The 20598-nt window shown below is 35.1% G+C and overlaps 1 protein-coding gene across 3 annotated transcripts in view; it reads left to right on the plus strand.

The window, feature by feature from the left end:
* Positions 1–20598, plus strand: part of ADGRL4 (adhesion G protein-coupled receptor L4) — a 136965-nt gene that overhangs the window by 54192 nt on the left and 62175 nt on the right. For 2 of the 3 annotated variants that reach the window (XM_055585358.1, XM_055585360.1), the window contains exon 3: positions 20442–20594. In XM_055585358.1, coding sequence (XP_055441333.1) covers positions 20442–20594 — 153 coding nt within the window. Of the gene's footprint in view, positions 1–6279; positions 6444–20441; positions 20595–20598 lie in introns of those variants that run through there. The other variant, XM_055585359.1, reaches the window with a different exon arrangement.

A 20598-nucleotide genomic window follows, 5' to 3' on the forward strand; every position in this document is an offset into this window, starting at 1 on the left:
ATATGCTGTCTAGGTTTTTCATAACTTTCCTTCCAAGGAGTAAGCGTCTTTTAATTTCATGGCTGCAGTCACCATCCACAGTGATTTTGGAGCCCAAAAAAATAAAGTCAGCCACTGTTTCCACAGTTTCCCTATCTATTTTCCATGAAGTTGTGGGACTGGATGCCATGATCTTCGTTTTCTGAATGTTGAGCTTTAAGCCAACTTTTTCAGTCTCCTCTTTCACTTTCATCAAGAGGCTCTTTAGTTCTTCACTTTCTGCCATAAGGGTGGTGTCATCTGCATATCTGAGGTTATTGATATTTCTCCTGGCAGTCTTGATTCCAGCTGGTGCTTCATCCAGCCCAGATTATCTCATGTTATACTCTGCATATAAGTTAAATAAGCAGGGTGACAACATACAGCCTTGACATACTCCTTTTCCTATTTGGAACCAGTCTGTTGTTCCATGTCCAGTTCTAACTATTGCTTCCTGACCTGAATATAGGTTTCACGAGAGGCGGATCAGGTGGTCTGGTATTCCCATCTCTTTCAGAATTTTCCACAGTGTATTGCAATCCACAGAGTCAAAGGCTTTGGCATAGTCAATAAAGCAGATATAGATGGTTTTCTTGAACTCGCTTGCTTTTTCAATAATCCAGTGGATGTTGGCAATTTGATCTTTGGTTCCTCTGCCTTTTCTAAAACCAGCTTGAACATCTGGAAGTTCACGGTTCATGTATTGCTGAAGCCTGGCTTGGAGAATTTTGAACATTACTTTACTAGCATGTGAGATGAGTGCAGTTGTGCGGTAGTTTAAGCATTCTTTGGCATTGCCTTTCTTAGGGATTAGAATGAAAATTGACCTTTTCCAGTAAGTGCTTAATCATTATTATAATGTCATTATTAGAATATAACCACTATATATATATCATTGTGTAGTAATTCTTTGGTTCAGTGGTAAAGAATCTACTTGCCAATTTAGGAGACTCAGGAGACGTGGGTTCAATCCCTGGGTGGGAAAGATCCCCTTTACGAGGAAATGGTAACCCACTCCAGTATTTTTGCTTGGACAATCCCACGGACAGAGAAGCTTGAAGGGCTGCAATCCATGGGGTCTCACAGAGTTTTAGCAGTTTAGCACACACACACTGTCATTATTAGAAGAGAGTGGTGGAAATGGGTACAGTAAGTTTAATGCTTACAATCTTTTGTTCTTTCCAGCTATTGGTTTTTAGAGAGGGTTATTTTAAAAGAAATTCTGGTTATACTTATTCTTGGGAATCATTTTATTGTTTTCTGCAAAAATGTTGGGTTGTGAGATAAGGGAGTGCCCCAGTTTTTCCTTAAACGAACAGTTTATTTTGGGGTTTCTCGAAGAATACTATAAAAACTGAAATGTTAGCATGTTTTTCTATATTATTTATTTTTATGTTAGCCAGCAAGTTTTGCCAGCTATGAACAAGAAAGTACAAGGAGTTAGTCTCCAAATATCTCCTTTACTAGCATAGTTAAAATTAAATCATCAGTTAATATTTCAGTTACATTTTATTCTTATATCAAAGCATTATTCAGATTATAGGGTTTGTAAGTCATATTTAAGAGTGATTATTTTAGAAATTTAAAAATTTTGCTCTTGCATTAAAAAGGAATGTCTAAAAATATATATTTAAATTGAATTGGAACTCTGGACTATAGTGTTATAAGCATCAATTAGGTTTCTGTATTATGACTTAAGTGAATTTCTGTTTTCAAAGATTAAAATTCTGGGAGTAAAATAGCTTCACAGTTTAACTTATTCAAGTCCCATTACAGTAACTTTCCCGTTTATTGCTGAAAATATTCTACAGAAATTTTAAAAGGATCAATATTAATATCACTAGCTTGCATGCAAGAAAACGGATACACAAAATAGAACTAAATGACCTGACTGAAATAAACAACTGGTTGTAAATAAGGTCTATCTTCCTGAAAAGTCTTCATACTTTTTAACATCAACAAACAGTTTTGCATTCTGATTACATGTCTTTTGTCTTCCAGAATATCTAGCAGGAGTCATTTAGCCAGAACTAAGAAGTCCACATTTTCAACGTCTATACAACGAAGGCATTAGGCATAACTAACTGCTATCACAACTATCTTTAAGTGGGCTTTGAAAGAGACAATTTTGATACTGTTACATAAAACATCACAGATGCAGAAAGCAGTATTTTATTTGATGAGCATAACAATATCTCAACTAATAAATTGGCTGTCATCCTTTCCCCAGGTTGAGATAAGGGGGATGAGAACATGTAGATCCTTTTTTCACATGCCAATTTGCAACTACCCCATGATAGAGCACAGTTGTACTATGATTGATGAAATATTTTAGAAAGAAAAGAAAGGACTTAAATGGAAGATTTATTAGCTTTTGAAATGGCATTGCTAACAGTAGTGGTAGGAGAAAAATAAACATGAAAACAAACATTTTAAGTAGATAGTAAGGACACAACCTAATCCCAACAGCCTAGAATGTCCTTGCTGTTTTCACTTACTCTTGCATCATATAAGGGGATGTAAACAACTTAATTCTAAGCTTATTGTTGCAACCTTTTCTGCTTTATAATTTTATCAGAAATAGTGTCTAAAATAAAAACAAGATACCTCTAAGACTTCAGTGGCTTGTCATAAAAAGATGTTATTAAACATAAAAAAATTCAGTAACTGCATACTCTGAGCTAGAAAGGCACTAGAGTGATAAAGTAATGTACATTATATAATAATATCAGGATCACTCTGATCTTGAACATTTATTTCTAAGTTGAACAAAGTTTTTGAATCAGTCTCCTTTGCTCTCAAGTATTCGTATCTCAAGTTATAGAATCAGTTTTACCATCCCATGTTGGGTCAGATCACTGGTCTAGAAAATAAGGCATCACATCTTTTCCTAGAATCTGCGCTATTAGCTAAATCATCTTCACACAGCTCATTGTACCTAAACAGTGGTATTCAGGCTGCAAAACTGATCGTGGAAAGCAATTTCTAACTGACCCTTAAGGCATTTATGTTAAGGCTGGAAGTGTGATGTTTGATTACACCTAGTATCATTTCAACTCAAATAGCTATAAATTACTCTTACGTTTTTTTGAATAGCAACAATTTCTTAAATCAATGAACTCTTTTAAGAATTGAAGAAATATCCATATGTTTATCATATGCACCATAAAACAGTGTTTCTTTAGACGCTCTAATTATTTCTTTGGGCCTTGATTTTATCATGTGTAAATTTATTTTTATCTTTTTTACTAAGAAATCCTGTAAAACAGTCAAGTGACTGATGATTTGAGACCAGCCAGAAAAGATAACCATTTTGTAGCATGCTTCAGGATAAAGGCAGATTTGTCTTAAAATATAAACAAATGTCATATTTAATCCTGCTAATATGAAGACTAGGAACGCAAGGTTCATTTTCCGCAATCCCAAAGTAGACCTCAAATATCCAAATTCAATTAGAGGTTTCCATTTCACTAAAGAGACTTCAAAAGGCAGAGGAAGATAATCTTGGCAGCAGCACCCTGGGAGTGAGAATACGCCTAACTAGGCAAGGTCCTTACCTTTTTCCTGGCTCTTAGGATTTGGAGATCAGATAGGAAAGGCAGACAGAGGTATACAAAGGAGCAGAGAGGGGTTGGAGCAAAACTCATGCATCAAGAGTTGCCTAGCAAGCAACCCCTCTGTTTCAGTGTGAACACTGATATGATTCATACCTCTTACAAACCATATACTAAGTTTTCAACAGTTTGCCAATAAAAGGTGCATGACATACTCTGATTTGGGAGCAAGCAAGAAGACTCAATATTGTGATCTCCTTATTGAGCAAGCATTTAATGTGCATCTACTATATGCCAGATACGTACACTTGACTGAAAATATAAATATCAAAAACATGGACCCTTTCCTTGAGAATCTTACAGTTTAAAGCAGGCAACATATTTGTAGGTTGTTCATCAACGTACAATAATAAAATACAGAAACCATATTTTAATAATAATGAAATATGAAAACAAGCTTTTATGTAAGCCATGTTTTGCATATCAAGTTTTGTTTAGAAAAGATAAGCTTACATGGGCATTTTTCCCACGAAAAATATATTGGCATCATATTTTGTATTATTTAAAATTTGTTATTTGATTTGTTCTATTGGCCATAGATTTATAATGTCCTCACCATTATTGTACTTTATTTGGTATGTAGTGAATTATCTGTCAGATTTGAAAGGATATGTTACCAGAAAGATGGAAATATTATTAAAATTAAATTTCTGTATTCTTTCTTTCAGAAAATAAAAACTATGTATGTATACATACATATATATATGTTTTAAATATATATATAAATGACATATTTTTGAAGAATATTCAATATGATTTATGGAAATATTTAAATAAAAAATGTCATCTTGACATTATCATGACAAAAAAGTTTATGTTTGGATGGAGATTATAGGGGATAGAAAAGAATCAAAATTGTCTTCAACATAGGTCTGCAGGAGCACTCCTGAAAGGGTAGTGCGTACTACAAGAACTTGAGGGAGGTAGAATGGTTGTCATCTTTGAAAAAGGAGATAATAAATGAAAATGTTGCATATTTACTGTAGGGAAATGCTGAGGGAGATGTGGGACTATATAGTAGCTATTAAATTAAAATTCAGAGAAGGATCAAAGATGTAGGAGAAAAAAAAATGTAAGCATGTTACAGGGAGTGAATGTGATTTCTAGGGAGAAGGACAAAGGTTGCTTGCTGACCGAGGCACTTTAGGGATGCTGATTGCAATGTCATCTAAAGTCCTGCCTGTGTTCTGCTATCCAGGCCGTGTTCAAGATGCAGGGCTGCTTTCATACAGAAAGGGGATGCTTTTTACAAGTTTCTGCAAAAGGTTCGGATACTCACCTACTCCCATGCCTACAAAGATGTGTCTGTCTGGGGAGGGCACATCTTTCTAATACGTACAATGGCACCATATCAAGGGCGCATATACGGTGGTGCCATATAAAGGCTATATCTGCAGCCCCAGCCTGGCTCCAGGGTTGTTGTGACTGCCAGTAAAAAACATTGCTTGGCCTTTGGCATACAGTCATCAGTACATGGTGTCATGAAATGTGGAACTTACACTAAACAGAATCAAGTGACTTGAGCCATCTGTGCTTATTCAGACTGTAGTTTATGTAGTTAAAGGTCCACAAAATCAATGGAGTGGATCATGACCAGCTTTGTAAAACATACTGAAATAATACAGACTTGAAAATATCAAATCACAGTAAATGAGAAGGGTAAATTGTTTTTTAATTAAAAGTTGTTTTGCTATGTTTATAAATAAATCTAGTCATGGATAGGTGACTGTAAAAAAGGAAAAAAAGTTGCAAAACTTAAGAAGAATATAGTAAGTAGAAGAGTTATAACAATCTCGAAATTTAACTCTGCACCCCATTCATAGTTGGCTTTTCAATCTATATGGTCTGGGATAGAGGCAAATATGTTAGATCACTCAATAAGGATGTCAGGGCAATAATTGATGTTTCAGTAGCAAGGTATCATTGTCAGATTTATGGTCTGTTCCAAAGGTTTATGGTTTCTAGGAACCTGATTTAAATATTTATTATGGCATTTGTGTGATAATTTTAAACTCTAGATATTATTTACAACATATAATATGTAAAATCATAAAGTGCTCATGGGCACAGGTATAGTTTTAAAAAAATCTGAATAACTTTTGTAAAGTTTTGGAAAAAATCATGGTACAAGCAGATACTTAAAAAAAAAAGCCACATCTTTATTTCAGTGAAATAATTCATATAAGGATATGCCTCCAGGTAAGCATCTTTCTTAAAAAATATCAGAGATATTTCAACTTATTAGTAAGCAAAGTTAGGATTCATCATTGTGTTTTTCAGGATGGTTCACTTACTAAACTATGAATGTTATCTAAAATTAGCCAGTATTCTTCAAACACTGTTTTGAATGGTTGTAAATTATCAGATAATTCAAAAGATTTGTGATGGGTATGTTGTTGTTGTTGTTGTTGCTGTTTAGTTGCTAAGTTGTAGCTGACTCTTTTATGACCCCATGGACTATAGCCTGCGAGGCTTCTCTGTCCATGGGATTTCCCAGGCAAGAATACTGAAATGGGGTGCCATTTCCTTCTCCAGGGAATCTTCCCGACCCAGGGATTGAACTCATGTCTCAAACTCATGTCTCCTGCATTGACATTTAGGTGCTTGCTTATTCTTACCATTATATGTCTTCAGTGAACATTCTTGAACTAACTTTAGCTGTATCTTTGAACCTTTGAATAAACACCTACAAAGAAAATACTTGGGGCAAAAATTTGGCCATTCTTCAGGCTCTTGATTTATCACTGAATATATTTCCATTAGCAGGATATGTGAGTGCTCCTGTAACACCAGCTCTGGTTCAGCATTCTCGTAAGTTCCTCTATTTTCTCATTTACAATTATGGCAAATTTAAAAGTTGAAGTATTCAAGTAATGCAAAATGAGTTCAGACCAATAATATCAAAAGAAGTACAAGTTGAATTCCATTACTTCAGTAAATTGTGATTAAAAAAAAGTTGTGATACCAGGTTGCCCACCAGTGCAAAGACTGTTCTGACATTTCCCCCAAGATAAAAACGTATCCTAAAGTGCAAGTGGAGGCAGGATTGGAGTACAATGTCATGGAAGATGTTCATGTGTCTTTGCTTTTTCTGCCCTATGTCCCAGTCCTGGTTACAAAACTTTATTAGTAACAGATAAGGAATATAGTCTGGGATAATGTCATAACCATTGACTAAGGACTATTTATTGATCACAAAATAACAACAAATCTCTAAGTTTAATAAAAAAGGTAACAATTTTTATAGATGTCTTGCACATTTTATAGATGATAATTGACCTTGCATTTGCTATTTTGAGTTTCTTTGTATATTGGTATGGATAAATATTTATTTGCAATCATATATTTCAAGTTTCTTTTGTGAATTATGTACTCATTTCCACTATGAAAAAGCTACAAAATTTTTTTAAACTTTCTGGTTTCTTCTGTCTTATGGATTATTATAAGTTTTTGGTTTTTATTTGTTTTGTTTTCTAAAACTTTGAATAATTTTAATTAAAAATTTTGTTAGCATTTAATGCTGTTGATAACTAATTTAATTCACTGTTGTCAGCAATACTATTTTATATATTATGAAAAATAATACTAAGGAAACCTAATTTAGCATGAAAGAATTGAAAAATAAGGAAAAAGTGTATTAGATTGAGAATTTTGAAAAATGAGCATTAAACTCTTGCCTTCACCCAAATTAAAAGGTAAGATAGATTTGAAATTTAGACAAATACTATTTTTCATTGTTAATTTGAAATCAAGATGAACTAGTTGATAGGGAAATAAATTTCAAGTCTGTTGCCATTTCTTACTCAGATATTAACAGTCATATCTTCAGCAATCAACAGTAAAATAAGCAAGGCTCGGGAAAGCTGATATAACCAACACGGGGATCAGGAACAAATATTTCTCAGGCATGGGGAGTCTTGTCTGTCAGAGACCAAAGCTGAGTGCTGAGAAGTTATATAATTTTCAATGCTATTCAATGCATTGAAACAAGAAACAAAAAAAACCCCTACTTTAGCTAAAAAGAAAAAGCAGACAAACCTCTTGACAGCTTTTGTATCTTAATAACTTCTGCCACATGTTAATGCAGTAAATATAGAGATCAAGTTTATGATCACAAGCTAAGGAAAGCATCACATTATCATAACATATGTACTGTTGGATTCCAAAGGTAACTACAAATTATATTATAATATAATGTTAAAAAGTATTAGAGCCAATTTTATGATAGAGGTCTATGTATCTGTGTGATAAATGAACTTTGAACTTTCAGTAAGTGTAGATCAGATATAATTTTTCCCCAAAATATTTTATTACATCAATGAAGTGTTATAAAATGTATGATGTCTTAAAATTAAGGAAACAAGGTTTCATTAAGAATTAAATTAGACTGTTAGTAATGTGGGTATTTTGGGTATTAAAAGTACCATCCCTATTTTCTTTGTCCTCTGATTTATTTTCAAGGTTGCTTTAAACTGTGTATTTACTATTAGCAGAATAGATCTGGATTTCATCTGGAAACTAACAAGCTGTATCTTTTAATGGGGAAATATTAGTCTTTTCCACTTAGCATAACAGTTGATGTTTTTGATTGATATTTTTATGTCATCAAAATTATTTCTATTAGCTATTTTTACTTATAGTTTCATTCATTCTTTTATTTTTATTTAATCAGTTTACTTTTTCTTTTTTGAAAATTCAGTTGTTAATTTTCAGTCCATTTCCTGTTCTTACTCACAATCAAACTCACATTTTTGCACTTTACCAAAATCAGGAAACAAAACTTCCTTCTTATAGGGTGTTTTACTTGCTATTGTACTGTCCTCAATCTGACCAAAGGAATATGTACTCTATGAACCCACTATACCCAGGCTATTTATTAGGTTTTCTTTCAGTAAATTTTTATAAGAATCCTTATTATCTTTTATATTACACATTCATAATCATAATCATCATCATTCATTTGAATTTACATATTGCAGAATTTATTGTCTACGACATTGTTACACCTCCATCTCATTTTCCCTTGTTGACATCTGTCTTCTAAATTCATTATTGAGGTATCTTTAATGCTTTCTTCACAGAATGTGTGGGTGACCTACTCTTTGAATCCATGTTTTTACAGATGTTTTCAGATTTATTTGTCTGGTTAGAGAATTACAGAACTGGTCTTGCAGTCATTTTATCTCAGTGACTTACACATAGTACTTTACAGTCTCTCAATTATGTTAGCAAGATTCTCATACTATTCTAATTGTTTTTCTTTGTAAACTGGTAAATTCTTTAGCAACTGAGAGCTTGTTACTGAACCAAACTTAGATCTGCCTACCTAAAGTGCAGCAAAGCCAATCTACTGATTTATGGTGAAAGAAAGTACAGCATTTATTGAAGGGCACCAACCAAGGAGAGCAGGGGTGCGTGCTCAGCTCATGAACCTTCTTCTGATTGGTTGGTGGTGAGGTAGCAGGGTGATGTTTCAGAAATCTTAATCACCAGCCCTTTGGTCAGAACCAGTCTGGGTCTGTGTTCTGTGGTCAGCAGGCAATCACCATCCTCTGATGGGTAGAAGGTCTTAGTTTCTGCAGAACCACTCAAAGATAGGATTCAGGTTATTATCTATGTCCGTTCTGGAGGAACTAAGTCGTATAACTTATTGTTGCATCATTAAGTACTTGAATCTGCTCCTTGGAACTTGGGGAAGAACTAGGAGACTAAAACCTTTTCTCTACAAAAAAACAGGGATACTGAGGGCTACTGTACCTAAAAAGGCCTCTGCACAGTCCTTCTTGGTTCACATTCCCTCTTTTCTTTTATACATGTCAATCCTAAGGAGAACAGGGGCAGAACAAGACAGTGTTATAGAGAAGGGGGATAGAGAGATTTATTACAAACTCTGCAGGGAAACTCAGTTTTAAGGGGACTCAGTTTCAAGTTTGCATGATTTTTCTGTCATGGATTTGATTTTCCCCTTGAATATATATTATTTAATGATTAGAAACAAAAATCAATAAAGCTATTTTCTTTAAAAGTGTTTCATAACCATCACAACAGCACCAGAAGGACTATATGTGAGTATCATTCATTTTTACTATTAGAATTGATAGATACAGTGAAATGAAAAAACTTCAGAATAATTGATTTATAATTTAAAATACATGTATGAGGATTTTCATCCCACCATTTGTATCAAATGAACAAGAGAAGTGGTTTCCAGTGTCTAGAGAAATAAAATGGTTTGTTTTTCTCCTATTTGCCTATTTTTCTTATACTCGGTTTTGCTTGTTTGTTCTAAAATGTGTGTTTTAACAATTCTGAGAAAAAGGGGACAGAAGAGATGACAGTAGTATAAAATTAGAATATTTTCTTAAGTTCTTTCCCTCAGAAAATAAGTAAATGCAAAAAGAGCGACAGAGACCCTCCTACATATCTTTCTTTTCTGGTTTATATAGCATTCGCAAAATCTGATCCATAGTCAAAGGCACACCTTTCCTTTCAGAAAATTTTCAAACGATACTTCTTGCTTCAAACAATTTAACAAACACATTTCTACTAAATATTTGTTTTTAATACTAAATACCCATCATGAACCCTTTATTTTTGTGTAATTCTTCTGTCTTTACCATGATAAATTCTAATATTTTGCATTTGATGTATCTGACTTTTATTTTACTAAATCAGACTTACTCATTGTATGGCTATGGGAAATGTACATTTTATACTGTGTGTTTTATAATCAACAGTGGTAATGTAGGAAGTAATGTACTGAAGTATATCTTCAGTATTGAATTTATTTTTTTTCTCTGTCTTCTTAATTATTCTGCAAATGTCTGTATGTTTATGTGGAGGGGTGGTTTGTGTATATCATATGTGTAGTCTGGGCTGCACTTAAAGATTCAGGTCCAGAAGAAATTCCCAGAGGGGAAAAAAGGTATAATTCCACATCTCTCCTTTGATACCTTTCCTTGTCTTGTAGAACGGTTGGTAATGACAGTTCCAGTGTGAAAACAATAGCTCCGTTACTTTTCTTGACTGACTGAACTCATGCTAGTTTCATCGCAGCTCTGCTTTTTTTCTTTCTCTTCTGCTGACCTTTTCCTCCCCCTTACCTCATAACTATATGTTTACCTTCATATTCCCCAGAAAAATATAAACTGTAGGAAGTCTATAATTGAGGGGACTCGTAAGGAAGATTTTTCTAAGTTCATTAGAGAGTGCTAGATATGAGAAGAGAATTACCAGTGTTACTGAAAACAAATGAGCCCAGTAGGCTGCCTTGGGGAGAAGTAGGGGGGGGGTAAAAGCTTCTGCATTGCTCCACCTTTGACTTAGAGGGCCTGTTTCACAAGAAATCACATAATGGTTATAGTCATTTTAGTGTTCAAATTTACGGAGCAATCCTGGCAATCGTGTCCAGAGGGAAAATGTGTGTAAGAGGGATGCTGCTGTTAAAAGTTCTCTGGCTTTCAAGTTGTTATAATCAATTTGAGCCCAGCCAATAATATTTCAAGTGCTAGAAAAAGAAAGGGGAATATTTTGTCTTTCTAAATTATCGCACCTATGGTCAGTTGATTGAAAAATGGAATATAAACTAAAATCTTGTTCACATTCTGGAATGCCAGTGACTTATAAAACCAGTAAAATTCTACTTTATTATACAGAAGTAATATAAGTATATGGTTGTTGCCCAAAATGTGTCATTCCTACAGTATCACTCTTGAATTTAGAGAATTAGATACCAACTACTATGACTTGTTTAGAAGCACACTTTACAAAATACCCCTCACCCTACAATACAAAGATATAGCTTGGTTTTTAGAGTCAGGCAATCTTAAATATTAATATAAAAACCATGTACAGCAGATTCTGTAAACTACCATGATTTAACCCATCTCAGCTTTAATTTTCTAGTAAGTAAAATGAGGATCATATCAATCATTGTGTTATTATAATGATTAAATAAACTTAAATGAGCCATCTAGCAGAATACTTGAAAAATATTTTCTCTCCTTTCAGATTATGAGGTACAAATCATGCTGATCTAGTTTTTAATATAAGTCCACAATAAATAAGTAACTAGCCATCAATCATAGGTTAGTTGAGTGCTAAGTAAGCTTCCCAAAAACATATTGAGAGGAGATATTTCTGGCATATGTTTTTGGGAAGCTTAGTTAGCACTCAACTAACCTGTGGTTGATGGTTATGCGTTATGTTAAAGCCCTATGTAGTTTTCTGATAGGCTGGACTGAATCATGTGGAGCCCCAAGGAATTTTCTGGTCAACCTTGAGACCAAACACAGGTTAAGGGACTCCTTTGGTCCTTTTTACCTACTCTCACATCCTAAGGAAGCAAACTCAAGTAAGTAGAAGCATACAAAAACACAGCAACAACAACAACAACAAAAAACAACAGAAGAAAGAAAAAAGGAAAACAAGGGAGTGTGATAATGCCAAGGCAGAATTCATTCAAACTACTGAGATCAGAGCAGGAGGAGTCAGGAGAAAGGATCCATCTAGAGATGAGTGCAAAGGAGACAGCAAGCTTGCTCCCTGCGCTGCTGCTGCTGCTGCTGCTAAGTCGCTTCAGTTGTGTCTGACTCTGTGCGACCCCATAGATGGCAGCCCACCAGGCTCCCCCATCCCTGGGTTTCTCAGGGAAGAACACTGGAGTGGGCTGCCATTTCCTTCTCCAATACATGAAACTGAAAAGTGAACGTGAAATTGCTCAGTCGTGCCCGACTCTTAGCGACCCCATGGACTGCAGCCTACCAGGCTCCTCCATCCTGGGATTTTCCAGGCAAGAGTACTGGAGCCTAATAATTGCCAGGCTCCTGGTTCTGACCCATCCTCTGGAAGAGAAGTAGGGAGTCTTGAGCTCCAGCTTGTGATTAAACAAGTTATGACTTCACTTTTGAGTATCCATTTGTGGATACTCCCATCCAAATGTCCTAATGGCAACTCAGTCTCCCCGTCCAAAAATGAACTCGCTCTTAGCCGCAAAGCTTCTCCTCCTATGCTTCTCTCTGTCCTCGTGAATCAATATACCCAGCAAATCCCTCCAAATCAGAACCTGCGGATCATCCTTGCTTCCTCTGTCCAACTAACTCATATCCAGTTAGTCTCCAAGCCACACTAATAATTTAAAATTATTTTACTGTGAAAAATTTTGAAGTCACATAAGTAAAAAGAAGAATATGAAGATCAGATGGTAGTCATCCCGATGACAGTTTCCAGTTTATGCCTAATCTAGTTGAATCCTACCCACTTTCCTTTCCGTCCCCAGATGACTGACTTTTAACACTTAAACATATCTGATCTAACCACTTTACTAATTTCTTCTTGACTATGTTTAGTTTTTCATGTCTTACAGTGTTTTAGCAGGTTTACCTGGGTCTTACCTCATTTTCCTTATGTTTCAAAAATTGTTTTGAGATCAAATCAAATCAGATTTTTCTACATAAAATCTGCTGATGCTCATCCTTTACCCACTGAATTTAGTCCAAAATGTTTAGCAAGCATTTTCCCACTTTAGACCATAATTATCTGCATAGAATCTTGCCCTACAGTCTCTACCATCCTACCCAGTGTTCCACAATATGTTGTTAATTCGCTATTCAACCCTTTTGCAACCCCATGGATTATAGCCTGCCAGGCTCCTCTGTCCATGGGATTTCCTAGGCAAAAATACAGGAGTGGGTTGCCATTTCTTTCTCCAGGGAATCTTCCCAAACCAGGGATTGAACCCACGTTTCTTGATTCTCTTGAATTGGTAAACAGATTTTTAAACACTGAGCCACCTGGGCAGCCTAATAGTTGTTCTCTTCCTGCAGGCTTCAGGCATTTGGGTGAGTTCTTTCCTTGTTCTGAATGGATTGTTGGAGCCCATTTCGTTTGTGTTAATTCTTATACTTCAATGCTTGGCTTAATCATCTCTTCCTTTTCTAAACCTCCTCTGAGAATAACCTTCCCCCTTTTATCCTGAAAACTTGCTAAGGAAACCATTGCTTCTCTGAGTTACCAGTATACGGCTAAATACCTTGTTTATTTGTTATATACAACACATGCTAATAATTTGAGGTTTTGTCTGTCTTCTCCAGCAGCCGTGGATCCTGTTGTTATATGTTAGGTGTATGTCTTTGTTCTTGTAGTGCTCAGCTTGCTGTGTTAAACGGGAGCCAGTAAGAATTTCTGCTGAAAGAATGCCAAATATTTCTCCTTATTAACATTTTTTTAATCATTTTTAAATAATATGTCTTCTCTTTAATGGTATTAAAATGAATTTTTCAAGTGACATCCTAATCTAAATATTTATTTTATAATCCCACAAGAAATTAAATATAGCATCACAGAGAGTGACTAAACTGATATATTGATATAAACAATGGAGATAAGAGCACAAAAGAAACAGTCATATATTTTCTTATACTCATTCAAATAAATTTTCTCCTTGAAACTTAATTTTTGTTATGTTAGACACTGGAAGTTTAAAGCTATTTAAATAATTCAAATTTATATATTACTTCACAAAGATAATTTTTTGCCCATCTCCACTCTCTTGGGGGAAGAGAAGAGGTTACTTTCAGATAAGTGGTATTTCAAGGAACAAGATTGGAATCAGACCATTTAGGGAATTCGCCTATATCATATATCCAGCCCAGAAGATTGGGAGATAGATTAGAAAATGTTTTTATTTCCAAATTCTTGATAAGAAAGCTAAGAGGTCAAGTGCTCAAGACTACATAGTAGGGAGAAACACAAAAGTCAGTGTGAATCTTTGTTTTTTATTTTGTTTTGTTTTTTTCTTCTGGTTAATGTGTTACCCAAAACTTGAAAATAAATTGAAATCAAATGATATATTGGTACATTAATTTGTTTTCAGAAACAATCAGGTGGTATAAAATGGCTGGTTTTCTTGAACTCTGACCAATAACTCAGATCTAGTGAATTCTTTTCCTCTGTATTTTTGCATATCATTTTTGCAGCTATAGACCACAAGGGATGCGATCTTCATCATTTTCTATATTACCAATAACTGATCCGAGAGCACAATTCCTTTTAAAGTTAATATAAACTTCTCCCAGTATGCCGTGAAAGGAGTCAAATTTTGAGATAAAAATTGAAACTTTTAATAAGAAGTCAATTACATGCTTCTGTGTTAACTTGCTTTAGAATGTGAACTCTGACAGCAGGGCACAGATCCTGACTTTTTGATTAATTTTGACTTATTTCCCAATGTGGACATATTCACATTTGGGAACTGGGAAGTTCCATAAATATTTGAGTAACTGAATGATTGAGTCAAATCCAATGTGTATGAAGTAGTTTTCTTCAACTTGATTTAGATACTTCTGTGTCAATTTGTGACACGCTCTCAGGTAATTTTAATAAACGTCTAATTTATTTTGAATGAATATATAGACATATATGTTTGCGTTCTGAGTATATGTGTGCATATAGTCATCTAAAGTTATACAATACATCTGTATACAGAATAGATAAATTAATAATACACACATGTTAATAAAGTATAAATTCTTCAACATTTTATATGATGGCCTTTCTATTTCTCTTACTTTATTATCATATTTTCAGCAAATTTACATAACTCCCTCAACATTTATATGCTTTAATTTAGGGGTGACAAATGCCTAGCCAAATGCTAAATCTGAAAAAAATTTTTAAATATGATTTTCAAATTTTTGAAAATTTAAATCCTTTAGATTTGTGTGCTTCCCTGTATCATAAGCCACACTTCCTTCTATTGTCTGGCTCCTGGTGGAGTCAGACTTAAGTCACCCACCTGCCTGGCCTAACAAAGCTTCTGAGAACTCAATCTTTGTATTTACACGTCTCCAAGTTGTTGGCCTCTAAAGAAAGAAAGAAAGAGAAGTCAGTCAGTCGTGTCCAACTCTTTGTGACCCCTGTAGCCTACCAGCTTCCTCCATCCATGGGATTTTCCAGGTAAGAGTACTGAAGTGGGTTGCCATTTCTTTCTCCAAAGGATCTTCCCAAACCAGGGATCAAACCCAGGTCTCCTGCATTGGAGGCAGATGCTTTATCGTCTGAGACACCAGGGAAGCTTCTAAGGGGAGCTCAAAAGTCTTCTCTTGGTACTCTAGCTTTTTACTCACTTTAGAGTAAATCAGACCACATACTGAAAATTAGAACTTTTGAGGAAACAATGGAATTGAACCCAAAATGTCAGAGAGGTGCCTATGGAGAAATGAAAAGAGGCCTGAAGTCTTAACGTGAAGAAGATACTAGGTGTGAGGCCTGGCCTAGCTTTGCTCTAGGCTTTGGAGAGAATGATCTTGCTTCTCATAGACTGACGAGTTTTTCTTATTAACTGGTTATATGCAAATGAAATGGTCCTGTGAGGAAAGTAGAGATTCAGGCCTATGTTTGGAGCAAAGAGCCTTCCACTTTTGTTGTAGGGACAGGCCTACCTCAGGCCTAGGAAATGAATTTGACACAGGGTCCTACAGTTCACTGTGAGATAGGCCTGAATTGAAGGTTATTCTCGGAGCAATAAAGGTGTTACACTTGTTGAGCTTGGAACCTCAAGGGTAACAGTCAAGGTCAGGTCTCAAATATTTGAAAGTCTATTTCAGAGATATATTATAAGTAAATTGTATTTTTTTCCTATGTCAAAATGAAATGATACCATTTTATTGATGTTTTGAATGACTTTTAAGAACATGGAATATTTTTTAGCAAAATAAAGTTAATATTAAAACTTTAAAATAAAGTACTATATAAAGCCATATACAAAAGAAGTGGAGAGTCTACATTATCTGAATTATCTTTAAAATGGAATGAGTGGTTATCTTCATGTAATAAAATTACAAATAGGTTTTATTTTATTTTTTTCCAGTGGCTTTTCAATAAATTATCATGAACTGTATTATTGGAATTTGTACAAATGTTATAAGGAAACAAATTTTGATCTTTCCTCTTTGTATTTAGTATGGATATATTCTATCCATATACTAATGGAATTTGTACTTTTTGAGATCTTTGTTATAGATATTTTAAGAATACATTTATTATTATACATATCTAAGGATAAGCAGCTTAAACTTATTTCCAGACTTTGGAAGCTCACTTCTTCATGAGAAGGGATAAGTCTCGGTCACTTATGAAGGACTTATTTTACATATTAAAGGCCAAGTAGCTGTTAAGAATTTTAAGTGGAGTGCAACTGGATCATATTTCTAGTAACGTAAATAATAATAACAGTATATAGAAAATAGTATACCTGTATACTGCATACTAATGCTAAGCGCCGCTGTAAGCATTGTCTGCTCATGAACTCCTTGTAATCTCTTAACAACCTTTTGATGTGGTCACAGTGTATTTCCATTTTATGGTAATAGGATAGGTAATCCTATCACAGTGTCTAGCATACAACAAACACTCAATAAATAATAGCTATTATTAACTTTTTATAGCATAGTACTTAAGAAGAGTGAGATCTCTTTGACAGTCAGAATACCTAAGGCTGTCGTCAGAATTTGCCACTTATCTGTGTGCCATTGATCACATTAATCTAGCTTTTTATACTTTAGGTTTTTTTTATTTGAAAATAGCAATAATGCCTGCCTCATAGGCATGTTGTATATGTATATGAGCCCTCCTCCAGGGGATCTTCCTGACCCAGGGATGGAACCCACATCTCCTGTGGCTCCTGCACTGCAGACAGATTCTTCACCGCTGAGCCTCTAGGGAGGCACCGGGCTACAGTCCATAGGGTCACAGGGAGTCGGATATGACTGAAGCAACCAAGCACATACTTGTGAAAGAAGAAGTATGGCAGAGAACTTTAGCTGTTCAAAATGTCTTCTTTCTTATTCCTGGCACACAGCTGGCCTACACCCATCAGCTTCCCTGTGGTTAGATGTGGACATTTGAATGAATTCTGGTAAATAGAATGTGTATAAAAGTGATGGGTGCCATTTATAGTTGTGGCCTATTACTCTCTTATGCTCTGTTTGAACCCAGCTCCCCACCAGGATAAATACAGACAGTGTGGAGGCCCGATGGGGGTGGTGGAGCCATTAGATGAAGCAAGTCTGGGTCCTTGAACCATTATGCAAGAAGCTACACCATCAACCTGAACACTAACTTTGGCTTCTGACTAGAGCAGCAAAGAATCTTTTATTGTGTTGAATCATTACATGTTTGGATATATTTGTAGCAGTTGGCCTATTAATATACTAAGTCAAAGTGATAAAACATATAGATAATAAAATAAAATTGTGTAATAGAGCCTCATAGGTTAAATATCTTAAAAAAAATAGGATTTCCAAATCTTACCTGCTGTGACCATAGTAGTAATTTTTGAAAACAACAAAAAAAGAGGACTTCACATTTAGTTGTCTGTCATATGGTAACTTCTGTACTTATATCTGTAATGTTTGAAAATGACTAAGTGGAAATAAAATTTAAGTGAGAGACAGACTACAAATAAAGTTTCTATTTTTCTTCTGAAATCTCTACCTCAATATCTTTTCCTCTCTCAAAACAGACCCATAATCCATCAGATACATTCTTACCTTATATATTTGCTTTGTAAACCTATCCTTGCAGAGGCAGCAGGATGCAACAGCAAAGAGAACAGGCATTGGACCAAACTACTAGGCTCTAACTAAATAGCTATGTGACCTTGACAAGTTACATTTCTTCTCTATGGCTTATTTTCCTCATCTGTTAAAGAGAATAATAATGGCACCTGCTTCTTACAATGTATGTAAACAACAAGTGAAGTAATATTTATGAAATATTTAGGAAAATCTCCAACTCTTAGTTATCAATATATGTGTTCAATAACCTGTGTATAAATTAAATGTTATATAAATAAATCTTTAAAAATAACCTTGTGCTGTGCTTAGTCAAATCTGACTCTTTGCAACCCCATGGACTGTAACTGCCAGGCTCCTCTGTCCATGGGGATTCTCCAGGCAAGAATACTGGAGTGGGCTGCCATGTCCTCCTTCAGGGGATCTTCCCACCCTAGGGATCGAACTCAGGTCTCCTGCATTGTGGGCAGATTCTTTACCGTCTGAGCCACCAGGGAAGCCCAAATATATTGGTGTGAGTAGCCTATCCCTTCTCCAGGGGATCTTCCCGACCCAGGAATCGAACTGGGGTCTCCTGCATTGCAGGCGGATTCTTTACCAGCTGAGTTACCTGGAATCCCCCAGATTAACCTTGGTTTGATTAAAATGGAGAATAAAAATTCAAGACATTCTCCAAACTCAATTCATACAACTGTTCCCCTATGACTTCTCCCTGGGCCCGCTGATTAGGTTTCCCTCAGCCTTCAGAAACATCTCAGTCACCCTTATGTTTGAATATTTGCCCCAGATTTTACCTTCCTTTTAATTACTTTGCTTCTCTTTGTCTAATCAGTACTTATCTGTCTTGGAGATTAGCCAGTTTGGGTCTATTAGTACCCTAGGGTTGCAGTAAGAAATTAGCACAAACTCCGTGACTTGAAAAAACACAGGTTTGTTCTCTCGCAGTTCTAGAAGGAAGTCTGAAATCCTGGAGTTGGAAGGTCCACACTCTCTGTAGGGCCTAGAAAAGAATCTTTGCTTATGTCTTTCTAGCTTCTAGTTAGCTGTCCTTGGGACTCCTTGGCTTGCATCTACATTACTTTCAGTCTCTGCCACTGTTTTCACATAGCCTTGTCTTCCATGACTCCATTTCTGAATTTTCTAAGGACACCATTATATTATATTATAATGTATTATAAAGACACCACTCTTGGGCCTCTCCTAATTTAGTATGCCCTCATCTTAACTTCTTGCAGCCCAGCGTTTCTCATGATGTACTCTATATATAAGTTAAATAAATGAGTCTGAGTGAACTCTGGGAGTTGGTGATGGACAGGGAGGCCTGGTATGCTGCAATTCATGGGGTCGCAAAGACATGACTGAGTGACTCAACTGAACTGAACATCTTAACTTGATTATATCTGCAAAAGCCCTATTTCCCAGTAAGGTCACACTCACAGACACTAGAGATTAGGACTTGAGTATATCTTTTTGGGACGCACATTTCAGCACACGAGGGGATCTAATGTCTCCTCCAACCAATCGTAATTACTTCTGAGAACCACTTATTTTTTATTTCATTCATTGGACAGGTAATATGAATCTGCTTTCTAATTTTTAAAAAAGATTTATGAACCTATGTATCTTCTCTGATAAATTACATTATAAGAGTATAAGGATAAGGACTGTGGATCATGATATTATTTTTTTCTGTTTGTATACTCTTTCATATATCACACAATGCATATGATAACAAATAGATATATTAACAAATGAAGGGATACAAACCTGTTAACACAAAATTCTTCTGGAGAGTACGTGACAAAAATAAATGCTAAATGATTAAAAAAATCAATTTCTAATCTCTGATTTTTCATTTTTATCTTATGATATGCTTGTGACTGAGTATTGTGAGTATTATTGTGACTGAGTATTGTAAGTTCACCAATAAGATATTTATTAACATTGTGATATTTAAATTATATGTAAACATTTGAAAAATAATTCAATAAAATTCTATAGCTCTGTTTAGTGCTTTTGCAGTAAGAGTTTCTACCTTGCTTTGTAACTGCAAAGGTTTTACATTTAAACAAGAATAATCAAGTATGTAATGTGAATTCTTATTTTCAATTTTTCTTAGAAATAGTATCACATACCTTATACTATTTAACAGGGAAAATTCCCCAAAACTGATGGAAAATATTAGGAATTCATCTCAATTCTACAAGAATAATGTTTTAAATTGATATGTCCACAGATGATAATGAGTGTGGAAATTTAACGCAGTCCTGTGGTGAAAATGCTAACTGTACGAACACACAGGGAAGTTATTACTGTATGTGTGCACCTGGTTTCAGATCCAGCAGCAACCAGGACAAGTTTATTACTAATGATGGAACCGTCTGCGTAGGTAA

The sequence above is a fragment of the Bubalus kerabau genome, chromosome 6, assembly GCF_029407905.1.
Source record: "Bubalus kerabau isolate K-KA32 ecotype Philippines breed swamp buffalo chromosome 6, PCC_UOA_SB_1v2, whole genome shotgun sequence".
NCBI lineage: Eukaryota > Metazoa > Chordata > Mammalia > Artiodactyla > Bovidae > Bubalus > Bubalus kerabau.